The 14,412-nt window shown below is 38.3% G+C and overlaps 1 protein-coding gene across 1 annotated transcript; it reads left to right on the plus strand.

The window, feature by feature from the left end:
• Window positions 1-383: 383 nt before the first annotated feature.
• flot1a (flotillin 1a) lies at window positions 384-11,206 on the plus strand. The gene is made up of 13 exons (XM_039820319.1): window positions 384-582; window positions 1,059-1,122; window positions 1,518-1,593; window positions 2,409-2,499; window positions 4,236-4,379; window positions 5,482-5,601; window positions 6,144-6,239; window positions 6,517-6,669; window positions 6,788-6,969; window positions 8,153-8,198; window positions 8,412-8,549; window positions 9,200-9,364; window positions 10,534-11,206. Exons 2-13 carry the CDS (start codon window positions 1,080-1,082, stop codon window positions 10,552-10,554), a joined length of 1,275 nt encoding a protein of 424 aa, XP_039676253.1. The 5' UTR covers window positions 384-582; window positions 1,059-1,079; the 3' UTR covers window positions 10,555-11,206.
• Window positions 11,207-14,412: the final 3,206 nt, after the last annotated feature.

Below are 14,412 nucleotides of genomic sequence, written 5' to 3' on the forward strand. Positions count from 1 at the left end.
GCAGAGTTTAAAGGATGAGTTTAAGAATCTAAGTAAATATAGATACAAGATAGTCATGTGTTCATGTAAAACTAAATTTGAAAATATAGTACATTTATAATAAATGGTCTGTGACCTGTGGGAAATGACTTTCAGTTCATGAAATAGGATATTCTGCATTAGAAGTCAATTTACTTTTGATAAAAAAAAAGTATATTGTGATGCTAATACTTTTGTATATTGATTAAGTAGAATTTGAATGCAGGGAACATTTGAATGCAGGGTTTTTACTTGTAACAGAGTATTTCTACACTGTGGTATTCCTACTTTTACTCGAGTAAACAATCGGACGGTGTATTCATGGCAGTTCTCCACCACGCCGCTAGATGGCGGACTCACACAGTTTGAAAAGGGTACTAGTTTGAGTGATGGGCACGCTCAATAAAAGCCGCTGAGCTTATCATACACCTCGAATCTAACCGGAATATCCATCCGCTGGGCCAAAATACATTCATTTTAACCCTTTTAACCAAGACCAGACCGCTATTTATCCAGCCATTTCCACCCTACTCCATCTAAACCACATCGTTTATATACTAACCGGTAAGTGTGTGGCTATATTAAACCTCTATGCACTATCCACATCCATTCTCGGTTGTAAACACAAATGTAGGTACTAATGGATAGATGAGAGTAACGTTACACACATATATATACATATTTTGAAAGCGATTCTTCCTCCTAACTGTCTCTAACGTGTGGGGTTTTCTGTTATTCTTACATCTTTTCTTGCGGATTTAACTACGCAACATTTGTGTAAATAATTAGATTGTATGCCTGCTGGTCTGCTCTCTGGTTACCATCACAACCCTCCCTCCTCTTTAGTCATGGGAGTCATAGAGTAAACACAACATACACTGTTAGCGGTAATCATTTTTGGAGGCCTGTTATATTTAAAATAACATAATAAAATAAAAGAAGTGTGGTACAAGTAGGCTACATGCACTTCCTTTATTAGTGGTGTGTTAATAGTGACTGCTTTTATGTATTATTATTCCATTACTTTCTTTGGTTTTTAGTCTGAAAGAGGATCAGCAAACATGTTCTACACCTGTGGTCCCAACGAGGCTATGGTGGTGTCAGGTAAAATGATGGCCTGTAGGCAATAGGCTACTGGCTACATCAACTTTTTTTCAACTTTAAAAAAAACTAATAGAATAATATCATTCTTGTTTTTCATTCATTTCCATCTGTTATAATGCTGTCATTCCAAAGTGGACAAAATATACAAACGATTTAAAAGCATCTACATGATAACCTATTTGAAAATGTCACCTTTTTGTAAGCAAGGCTTATAAAATAGGTATTACTCAATGCTACTTAGCCAGTTTTTTTGTTGAATATCTAGTTCTAAAGTGAATCATGCTACAAAAACAAAAATTTGTTGCATCATGTTACAATGTTTTGTTCATATCGCACAACCTCAGTCATGTCTGAAATCGGATTTGAGGCTCTGCTCGGTCTCTTATCTCTCCCAGGGTTCTGTCGTTCTCCTCCACTGATGATACCCGGAGGCCGAGTGTTCGTCCTCCCGTGTGTCCAGCAGTTACAGAGGTTGGCAAATGTCAATGTCCACTGATGTCTACAGATCTTTACATCCTGACCTTGCTGCTTTTTAACTGATGTTATTACCAGAGGTACAGCAGATGGCAAACGTGATAAGATGGCAAAAAGCACTGCAGCAACATTAAATACAATTTATATAATCAAATACAAATTGGAAAGAGTAACTTTGCACTAAAGGTAATAAATCCCAGAGCTGGGCAATATGGAGAAAATCAAATATCCCGATATTTTTGACCAAATACCTCAATATCGATATTGTGGCGATATTGTAGGGTCGACAATTGGTGCTTTCACAAAATTTGCACACAATGGGATTTTTGCTAAATAATCATACATATATATATATATATATATATATATATAAATCCTATAAATATTAATAACAAATTTGCGATTTTAGTGCCAGGATGGCTGATGGACACAGATTGAAAACAGTGGCCAGCTTCTTCCGCCTCCTCACTAAATAACAATGATAAGGAACATCGTCTAATAATGCCATTTGTGCTGGACTTAAACCATTGCTTACCTGTCAGTCAACAACTATCTCACAGGAGCAGTTTGCTTTCTGCACATGCCTCTCCTCCTACTTTTCATTTCATCATATGGCAACAGACGTAATGAGTCTTGTACCTGGCCCTGATCCTGTACCTGTAAACACATGCACTCAGTACTTTCTACTTTACTTTTTACTCAATACAAGTACAAAGCAGAAACTACTACACTTAAATGTGTGACATTAGAGCAGTGGATAATCAGTTGGAAATCATATTTTCCTTTATATGTCTCTCGCTGCCTCCCTCCAGGATTTCCCTGAACACTCTGACTCTGAATGTGAAGAGTGATAAAGTCTACACCCGCCACGGGGTGCCCATCTCTGTCACCGGGATAGCTCAGGTCAGTGTGCATCGCTGCAGAGGGAGCAGCAGGAGGTTTAGCTCAGGAGGACAGGTCTAGACTAATGGACACAACTGAACATGGCTAAGCTGAATTATAAAGATGTAGCTGCAACATTTCTGTATCTACTCAGGCAGGTTGCCCATAATGCAATCCACATCTCTGAGTGGGTCACATTTACCAAACAAGACAGAGTCGGCATAGATAGAAAAATGTGCCATTTCCGCCATTCACATTTACATGCATATATTTACTGAAGTGAATCAATGAGGCCTGTTGTAGAATACCAAAAATCTATTCCTATTAAAATATACTATAGTTTCAGCCACATTTGACAACAGATTTCTCATCATGTGAAGATTGTTATGTTTTTTTTTAATATCAGAGTTTTAGGTATTAATTTGCTTACAAAACCAGCTGCCGTTTGGCTGGACTCTTCATTGTGGACATAGACAGTCTTGTATAAAGTACTTGGAAGTATCTTACCAGAAAATGACTTTGGTAGAAGTTAAAGTCACCTTTTAGAATATATCTTGAGTAAAAGTCTTAAAGTATCTGATATTTACAGTACTTAAGTATCAAAAGTAATTTTATGATATTAAATGTACTGAACTATTAGAAGTAAAAGTAAAAAAAAAACTTGTTCATGAACTTTATTGTGGTTTCCTTACAGTAAAGCATAATGTTCAGGGTTTCCACACCATCTTGAACATCAAATTAAAAAGTCTGACATCAACTGAGAAAAAAACAGAAACAGAATTTTATTTTTTTGTGACCAGCAGGGGTAGGCCTTTCAGTTCAACAGACTCTATGGTGCAGACTGGCCCTTACCACAGGTTGTAGAATTGTGCTAAGACATTGGGAAAACAAAGCATATCATCCCTTTCAATGAATGGTGTAGAGAAATTACCAAAATGGCCAGCTATGAACAATTAATTTTAAATTTTGGCAAACCAATTTTGGCCAACCATTTGGCCACCACTGGCATGCCATTTTGGAAAATATGGGGCCCCTACATGAATGCAATATTGCATAATTAATGGGGGAGCATTTGATTTGATTTTAATGTATGTATAAGTCACTACTAAGATGTGTGAGTGATGACTGGTATTGTATAATCCATACTGGATAATGATAATGTTTTAGTGTATAGATGTCAGTAGGTCACAGTAGTGGGATGACTGCCCCTATATTGTGTATGTGAATAACAGTCAAGAGCTCATCGGGAAATACCCACATTTTTACAATCAGGTTGATATAGGTAGAATACTCATCATTTGTGCTACTGGTGTGATGACATGTGAAAGATATGGAGACGAGTTAGACCAATGTTTACCCGGTGTATATATATACATATATATATATATATACATATATATATATATATATGTATATATATATATATACTTTTTTTTTTCCTGCTCATTTGTTGTTATCGTTCCCGTTTTCTCTTAGTGAGAGATCACTGTTGTTTTTGTCTCTGTTTCTATAAAAGGCAATTAAAAAAAGGAGTAAAAGTATACATTTTATTTAGGAAAAGTAGTGGAGTAAAAGTAAACGTTTCCAGAAATATAAATAACAAAGTAAAGTACAGATACGTGAAAATTCTACTTAAGTACAGTAACGAAGTATTTGTACTTTGTTACATTACAACACTGGACATAGGGAATGAACCCAGCCATGCTGTCAGTGTGTTACTGTCGTCACAACAATAAACCAGCAGCTGTTCCTTACAGATGAAGATCCAGGGTCAGAACAAACAGATGCTGGCTGCAGCCTGCCAGATGTTCATGGGGAAGTCAGAAGCCGAGATCGCTCAGATCGCCTTGGAGACGCTGGAGGGACACCAGCGGGCCATCATCGCCCACCTGACTGTTGAGGTAAGGATGGGTTGGTTGTAGGGGTGGGAATCACCAGAGGCCTCACGATACAATATCATCACGATACTTATGTCACAATACAATATTATTGTGATTTTAAACATATTGCAATATTCTATATATATTTTGATGACAGTATTGCCACAGAAAAATTCAACGCGACACTATGCTGTATCAAATTTTTCCCCACCGCGGTTTTTTTGTTTTTTTTTTTTTTTTTTTAAATTTTTAATTTTGGGGTTTTAAGTTCAAGTCGGTAAACCGTGTTGCCCTGAAATAGTGTCACCTTGTCTTGTTTGTGACAGATGTGACATGACAAATATTAATTCAGTTTTAGACAAAAAGAGAGAAAATGTTCATGTTTAAAGGTACACTGCGTAGTGTTTTAAGTATTTTATTAGGTAAAAATCAATAAGTCTTAATTCATAAATATGTCCTCATTGGTGTAAAATGACCTCTGCCAATGATCTGACTTATCCTCGTAAGCGAAGAATTTCTTATCTGTATTTACATTGGACGGCCAAGTCCAAGGAGGCTTCCATGTCGTTCCGCCATTTTGAAAAACTATAATGGCTGAGATGGACATAAAGCGCTAGCCTACCTGTCTAGCTAATCGTTCAGAGCCAGCGTCATGTGACTGAAACCAGCTGAAACGGAGAAGGAGATCAGTGAGAGGCGCTTGTCACTGCCCTGGCAAATTTGAAAGCCTGCACTGCACTTTAGTTCATAATGGAGGATCTTACTTAATGCCGAGCCACAGGAGAAGGAATCCCCGTTGCCAAAAATGCGAAAATTGGAAGACATGTTGTCATAGCTTCTTGGTACATAACGGCTACCGTAGTTGCAACACGCATTTGAAAAAGTGAGGCGCTTGAGAGCACTATTCGTTTGAATGCAAAATACAATTTCCCCGCTAGATGTGAGAAATTCCTACACAGTGTACCTTTAAAGGTTTGTTTATGTGACATTGCCTTCCTGACTGTAAAAAACTGTACAGATGCTAATAACAGGGCTGAGCATGTAAAACATATCTAACTTGTATTGTTTTGATTCTATTTTGACCTATAGAGACAGTAAATACCACATACCATACCTCTTACAGGAGATCTATAAGGACCGAAAGAAGTTCTCGGAGCAGGTTTTTAAGGTGGCGTCCTCTGACCTGGTCAACATGGGTATCAGCGTGGTCAGCTACACGCTCAAAGATGTTCACGACGACCAGGTAACCACATATCTTCAAACAAGTATTTTCCGCAGGAAATTCCACTGGATGCCACTCTTTTCGGGCCGGATGTCCGTTACCTTCCTCTTTCTTTGTGTTGTAATTTTAATCTCCAGTGGATTTATGAAGACTATGGTTAACTGCTCCTCATATCTCTGCAGGGTAGACCTTCCTCCTCCGCTGCACTGTGGAGGAAGGTCTGGCAATGCGAGACTAGTCATTTTAAAAAATGGAACAAAAAAAAATAAATAATAAAAAAAAAAATTGATGTGTATTTAGTGAGTTTGCTAGGGTCTCTAAATTCCTTTTTAACAAATTGATGACCATCTAATTCAAGAGAAGAAAAAATAATATTGAAACTGTACACAAAAGAACGACGCATGCCATCAGGTGTTTCTCACTTCTTTTTTTTTTATTTTCTGTTGACTGCAGAAAAAGCTGCCATAGCTACATCATGTTAGCTCAAAAATAAAAGGAATTTTCTGTATCTGTTTTGAATGAAGAATGCACATCTAACTTCAACATCTCTTTCTGGTACTCAGGATTATCTGCATTCACTGGGGAAGGCTCGAACTGCTCAGGTTCAGAAAGACGCTCGCATTGGAGAGGCCAAGAACAAGAGAGATGCTGTGATCAGGGTGAGATATATCACACTGTCTCCCTCCCCCCAGCATGTTGTTATTCCTATGAAGGTGTCTCATTTCAACATAACCATCGGGCAGCAACAGGGTGTATTGGAATTGACGATCAACTTGTTTTTAGAAGTCTGTTTTTAGAGTAAGTCAGTCACATAGTTTGTTCTGCTCAGTCCCCAGTGGTATTTGTATAAATGATTGCTCGTATCTTAAGCATCTTCATCCTGTTTATTCTATTTTCAAGACTTATTCCCATTTTCTCTTGTTCCTGTTCCTGCAGGAGGCTCATGCGTTGCAGGAGAAAGTCTCGGCTCAGTACAAGAATGAGATCGACATGGCAAAGGCCCAGAGGGACTATGAGCTGAAGAAGGCTGCCTACGACATCGAGGTCAACACAAAGAAGGCTGAGTCAGAGATGGCCTACCAGCTGCAGGTACACACGGGTGAAGAAGAACTGCGTGACTGCAATCAGTAAAACATTTACTGACCTGGATCTAATATTTTATAATATTGACTGACAAAATATAATATGCGCGTGCTGTATCTTCCAGGTAGCCAAGACGAAGCAGCTCATCGAGGAGGAGAAGATGCAGGTCCAGGTGGTGGAGCGGACGCAGCAAATCATGCTGCAGGAGCAGGAGATCAGCCGCAGGGAGAAGGAGCTGGAGGCCAAGGTGAAGAAACCTGCAGAGGCCGAGAGGTACCGCCTGGAGAAACTGGCCGAGGCTCAGCGGTGAGTTGCAAGGGCTCGCTGCGCTTCCAAAAACAACAGGGCGGTGTTGGGAGAAGGCAGGTGGTCTTTCAGTTTTTAGTACCAAAGTTTAAGGCCCCTGTGTTTGCAGTACGTTTGCTCTTATTGATGTGTCCCGAGGAAAGATGCTGAATATCCTGTTGTTGCAGAAACTTTTATTTTGTAATCGAGCTTTTATCTGTCAACTGCTTACCCTCCTTTTTATGTAAGTAAGTAGGCTTTCTACAGCTCTCAGTCACACAGATAGATAAGGTATGTCATGGTATGGTTAAGTAAATTAAAACAAGTAGTGGAAGAAGTACTCTAATCTTTTATTTAAGTAAAAGTATCAACAACAGAGTGGAGAAATACCATGTTACAGTAATGTCCTGCATTCAAAATCTTACTTGAGTAAAAGTACAAAGGTATTAGCATTAAAATATATCTAAATTACCAAATGTAAAAGTACTCGTGATGCAGAATGGCCCATGTCAGAATAATATACAGTATATCACCGTATATTATTGCAATATAATTATTGATTTATAAATGTTCCACATCACTTTAATGATGCAGCTGGTTAAGGTGGTACTGATTTTAATGACTTTATTTTATTCCAGCTAGAGCTTCACCTTTTCTTAACCTACAATAAATACATCCTCATCATCATTATCATCATCATCATTTATTTGTTGATTATATTTTGTAATATTGATCTGAATCTGGAAAGTAACTAGTTACTAAAGTTATCAAATGAATGTAGTGAAGTAAAACAATACTTGCCTCTGAATGGAGTGGATTAGAAGTATACGGTAGCAGGAAATGGAAATACTTATGTAAAGTGCAAGTATCTCAATTGTTCTAAAATACAGTACTTGAGTAAATGTACTTGTTTTTTTCCAACGATGATTAAAACAAGACACTGTTTAGAACTGTAGGCAACCTTTTACAGCCACTGACAAATCTTTTTTTTAAGAAAACAGTCCCAACGTATCATAGTGACAGTGTGTGAAATCCTTTAAACCTGATGCTGTACTTCTTTTGATGATGAGGTGAATATAGAGCTCAGACTCAACTCTGCCTCCTGTTGTAGTATTGATCGTGATATAGTAGTATCATTCACTCTTGGCTGAACCATCTGTGGTTTTCTGTCTGAGTCCGCTTTTCGTTCTCTCTCGCTGTCCAGTCTTAAGTTGATCATGGAGGCGGAGGCCGAAGCCGAGTCCATCAGGGTGAGTCACAGACCATCACAACTGATTCCAAACTCAGCTGTTTAAAAAAAAGTTTCAAAACAAAAATCAAGTTAAGAATTCTTTTTGAAATATTGGTCTTATGCCCACACACGTTCTTGTTGTGTGTATGAGTCACAAGGTATCTCAGCTGGGAGTAGTTTCTCCTTAGTGTTGTCTGGAAAAGTACCCCGGGCATCCTCTTGTCTCCTTCAGATGAAAGGTGAAGCCGAGGCATTTGCAGTAGAGGCCAAAGGTCGCGCTGAGGCAGAGCAGATGGCGAAGAAGGCAGAGGCCTTCCAGCAGTACAAGGACGGAGCCATGGTGGACATGCTGCTGCAGCAACTACCTCTGGTCAGAGACAACATACTGTAGTCTGCAGTCTATAACAGCCATTTATACCTTACTTACTGTCCTAATTACAGCTAATAATTCGCTCTATTTATCTATTTCTTTTCCAAAGACATGAACTAAAACATATTAAGGATATAAATTGTATCAGTAAAGTATCATTGTTCATCTGTTTTCTTTGGAGTGACAGGACAACTTTTTTTTTTAAACTTGGGAAATTCAAGCACTGCTATTTTAATTTCACATTTTAGAATTTGAAGAAGAAAGTGTCAGAGAAAATATCATACCGTTATATTTAAGTTTGTAAAGGTTTTAACATTTGTATGTGGGTTGTTTGATTTGGTTCCACTTACTGTCCTAATTACAGCTCATCATTTGCTCTATTTACTGCACCTTTTTCAAAGCCATGAACAAAAACATATTGCGGATATAAATTGTATCAGAAAACAAAAAGAAAAGTATCAATGCTAATTTGTTTTCTTTGGAATGACAGCACAACTTTCTTTTAAGAAACTTAAGTACAAGTACTGCTTTTTTTATTTCACATTTTAGAATTTAAGAAGAAATTGTCAAGAAAATATCATGAAATTATTATTTTTTTAATTATATATTTGTAAAGGTTTTAACATTTGGCAGTATTTGTCTTCCACCAGATGGCAGAAGAGATTAGCAGGCCTCTGTGTGCAGCCAACAAGGTTACCATGGTATCCAGTGGAGGCGGGGAGGTGGGCGCCGCCAAACTGTCAGGAGAGGTGCTGGACATCATGGTCCGCCTCCCTGAGGCTGTGGAGAAACTGACTGGAGTCAACATCTCCCAGGTAACGCAAACACTGTATAATCCGGTATTTCAATGGACTCGCTGACTCTGGTCTGCTGATGCAACATGGCATCATGACTTTGCATAAACATACACACCACTTTCCTAAAGCCATATGGCGTGTTATCTGTACGCATTTTGAGCTATCCACGTGTATGTCTACGCTGTATACAGCGGATGTAAACATACACACCACGTGGCGTCGCCACGTTGCGTGTTATTGTGAGAACGTGCCGTGCTATCGCCAGAACAACGTCCCACGCTTGTAAAAAATATTTTATAAAAATAGCTTGGGTTTAGGAAAAGAACATTGGGAAAGGCTTTAGTAACACAAAAAAACGACAAAAACACGACGGTGACCAATGTCACACGCTTAGGAAAACAATAAACGGTTAGGTTTAGGAAAAGAACATAGGGGAAGGCTTAAAAAAAAAAAAGGCTGAAAAACAACACACGCGGGACGCGAACCCGGCTCTCCAGGGTGAAAGTCATGTGTTAAGTACTGTGTTTTACCCATCCACCCCACCAAACCTCCCTCCGCGGATTTATGTCCCTTCATACTACTCGCTACGGTGAAAATTCACACATAATGTATCAATGGCAGCCGAACGGCGTTGAAAAACACGCTATAAAGCCATTATGCGTCTTGATAACACGCCAAAATGGCATACGAATTGGCGTGTCATACATACGCCACTTTATGAGATCAGTCTGCTGATGCGTGTCATGTCAAATGCATCATGGGCGATGCATGAAGAATGTACTGTATGTCACAGCTGCATTAATTGATTACTTTTGTTACCAACTGAAGGCAGAAGCACTCCAAAGCATCCTGGCATTTGATCACCTTATTAAATTCATATGGATAATGTGTCAGCATTAACAGTTTCATAGATTGAACATCTAGCAGCTTTTCTGTTAGCTAGTTGCTAACTCCGACATTTGGTGTCAGCCCGGTAGCATACAGCGGGTTTTACCAGAGTGGGAAATGGGGTTGACGAGAGCAGTGTGAGACTGAACCAAACCGTGAATAGGCTTAAAAGCTTTAAGCGGCAAAGTTAAGCCATAATGCTCTGAGCGTTTTCGCCATCTATTAATATAAAAAATATAGAACTGAACTTTAAGAAAAGACGTCCCTCTCTTTCCTTCTTGTTTGTCTCCATTCTGCAGGTGACCTCTCGTACAGGCTGAAGAGAATCAACCAGTCTGATGACCGGACAGGTCCACTCCCCTCTGCCCCCTCCCCTAGCCTTATCAGCTGCCTGGACTCTTTGCATGAGTCTGCTAACACTAACAGCCTCTCTCTCTTCTACTCCCAATTCTGTCTCACAGCATCCGGTCAGCTGTTTCCCCCCCCCATGTAGCTCTGTAGACATCTTGCTGTGATGTTTCTGTGTTGTGAAAACACGTACACTTCCTTTGGTCACTGATACCCAGGTCTATCTGGGCTAAAGTATTGTACTCATCCGGCTACAGTTACAGTTTTTATTTCAGTTATTAGTTTTTATATATTCCCCTGGTACTGTATTACATTCAGCCTAAACACAAAGCACTCAAATTACAATACTTTCCACATATTTTCTTTAAAAAAATCCAGGCCTGTGACTTAATTTACATTGGCATGACATGAGCCGATTTTTAAATGCATCAAAACAAGCAACAAGTAACTGTAGCCTCTGTGTATCCAGTACTTTTTACATTTTCACTTTCTTCTCTCTGCACTGCACGCTAATGAGAACGTCTTTATTCGTCTCCTTTTGTCTGAGTCTCTCCCCGCTGTCTGTGTTTACTCTTACCTCCATTACTGCCTGTCCGCTGCCTCGCTGCCAAACCGTAAGTGCATCTATAATTCACCATTTATTTAATATACTAGACAAAATCAAACACCATTTTCGTTTTGTCCACATGTGTCGTATGAGGATTCTGATGTGATTCATTAGTTGCTCATTCTATTGTTTGAATTTTATATTTTGTAATTGAGTACTATGGTTACTGGGTGGAAATTAAGAGACAGCTAGCTAGACTACTGTCCAATCTGAGTTTTGTATCGCGTTTTTGCTGCAACTTTTGTGATGAGTTGTGTTGGAAAGGCCATTAACGGCGCCTCAGTATGCCTCCGTGGGCGGGAGAGCTGGGACTCCAGGACGGGTCTCATTGGGAGGGCCGGCAAAATTATCTATTATATCCATTCTTTAAAATAAATATTTATCTTATTCATATATATATATATTACATATCATCATGTGCACGTAATTATATTCAATATGCTACAATTATTCAGCTCAATTTAGCTTCCTTTAAAGCTCTTAATTAATAAATCATAATTATATGAATTATGTTATTTATGATGAAAGTTTATGACTTATGATGAAATTTACAATGGATCAAAAGCAGTTGTTTTTTTGTCATAATCTAATGCTGTAATGACCATCATAGGTAGAGCCCCCTCTCCCTGGCCATCATTAACAGTGGGGTCACAGGGGACACTGTCACAAAAAAAAGATCTAGGCCAAAACAGGAGCTTGAACCTGGATCTTATGGTTCAGGTTCCTTTGAGACTTTGCCATCCTGTAGCCCAGTAACGCATACACTGTTCTAAATGTATACAGTAAGTAAAGTGGCACCATTTATGTTATTATAGCAAGTTATGTAGCAGCTCTAATAAAGGTGTAGCTTTTAGTACTAAAGGTAAATGTGGTGCAAAGTATAGCTTTATTATGGTAGCAATGGGAATACCACAGTCCAACTGTGAGATAACTGTATTGAAATGCTGAACTATGTATCATTATTGTTGTTTTTCAAATGTGATGCTAAAGAGTCAGTTAGATGACTGATTGTCAGATGATGTCAGCTCGTACTTCAGGGAAAAGGATGTATTGGGATTTGGTGGTCAGAAATAGAGATCATTTTTCTTTTCTTCATTTCTCTCTAGTCAATCTTACTGTATGTGTTAACTTATTACTTTATGATACAAAGTTAATATCAAGCAATCCATTGTAAGGAAGTTAAAATCTCTTACAATGTATATTTGTAATTTATCATCTTAGAGTCAGTGCATCCGTCACGCAGAATGATACGCTGGTGAGGGTTTACGAGCTAGCTCTGAAGTGTTAGTGTTCCTAAAACGTGTTGCGACTTGCCTTATATCATAACCCTAATTACACTGTCACCGTCCATCATAAGCTCTGGGGCAAAACGTTTTTTTGGATCAGCAAGACATCAAAAGGTATTTAAACATTTAGGAATCACACAATGGACAACACATTTGCTTTTTTTTAGATTTAGAAAATGAATTGCATGTCTGATTTAGTTTGACTGAGCTGTATGGCACTAAATGTAACCATAATAGTCCTTTTATTTCTCCTCCATGATATCCCGCCTAAACACCTCACTGTTTGTCCGTCAGTCACTGTGTTCTCTGCCCTGCTGATTACAGCACAGCCAAATCAAATGTATTGAAATAGTTTTTCTGAAGGTCAATTTAATTTACATGAAGGTTATTTTGCATGCATATCCATACCTGTCAGTCACACTTTAACTGTAATTTATTCTTGCATATGTTTTAAGTCAGGACGCTGTACTTTACTGTGGAATTACCAAAGTAGGAGGAGATTTTTTTCAGTTAGCTTTAGAAAAGGAAATGTGATCTTTGTTCCTCTGAAATTCTGTTTTAAGTGTAATCATACTCTGAAGTGGCACTACGTGTGGATATAGATGTATTTATACAGTATATATTTGATATTTAATGCAGTATCAGTGTAGCAATGTTAGCTTCACAGGTCACCATTAACAACTAACTTTTACTAACAGCAGTGTTTCACTATAAATGTATTTACGCTATAATCAGTTTTCTGTGTTATTTCAACTCAGCGGTGAAGTTCGGCCAAGGATAATTGTTGCTTTTTAATTACTGTCTGTGAACTTCAGGTTCAGATTTTTTTTTTTCTGGAAATTGTTACTCTACAAAGCTCTACAAATTAAAGCTGTCATTACATTGCAAAAGGGAAACCATGTATGTCCTTTACTATTTCTAAAAACAGAAGAATCATATCCTATATTTAACTGCTACATGTTACTTATTAGTCTTTATGTATTCCTGTTTAACTCATGTACTTCTGTTCATACATTTGATTTAAGCTAATTTGTTCCAGTTTTTTATTTGTTTTCATCAATGGGCACGTTGTGTTGAATTGTATCAGCATAATGTTTATATGGAGACCCCATGGAGAAGCTGTCACATGCATGGTCTAATAAACTTTTTTTCCTACACATTTTTAAGGTTTTCCTTTCATTGATCTGTCAGCTGACTGTTGATTTTAGGCGTTCACACTTGCACTTCCCTGGGAGCTGCAGTTTTCTACTGTTTGCACTGTGCAGCTCTACTGGAACACAGTGCCTTGCCCAAGAGTAACTTGCTGGCGCAGTTGTTCCTGTTGTTGAATCTCAATTTATTTATTTTTGTCTAGGGATTCAAACTAGTAGCCATGTAAACACAGCCCTTGTTCTCACCCTAATGCTAAAGCCATGATAACAAAAGTGGGTCATTTTCTGTGACATAAAATCTATATCATCTGATGTGGACATAAACTAAATGCAAATGGAAAATAGTAAGGGTGCAAGAACACTGCAGCAAAAGGTTATTTCTAAATGGTGGCTATTTAAATGAATTTGAGAACTGCATATGCTGAATTATATAGCCATATAGCGTCCAATCTAAGAATGTATGTACATATTAATAGATCATCTTAGTGATGTAGCCTACTAAACACACTGCATACGGGATCATTAATACACCGGAAACCACTGTACGGACGTTGGAAGCTGTGTCAAGTTAGCTAGAGATAGCGGATGCAGGAAGTAGGAGGATTTTGTCTTCAAAATTAAGACATAAACCGCCTGAGAAATACACGCATTTGTGTGTTTTTTGTTTTTGTTTTTGACACTTTGTTGAACAACAGCCTTCACTACAAATGGAGAGCAGCACCTGCTGACAAGTAGATAGTCAATATATTATTCGCATAAATGTTCTCAGGGAAAATGTAACTGACA

Source organism: Perca fluviatilis, chromosome 13, assembly GCF_010015445.1.
Source record: "Perca fluviatilis chromosome 13, GENO_Pfluv_1.0, whole genome shotgun sequence".
Lineage (NCBI taxonomy): Eukaryota > Metazoa > Chordata > Actinopteri > Perciformes > Percidae > Perca > Perca fluviatilis.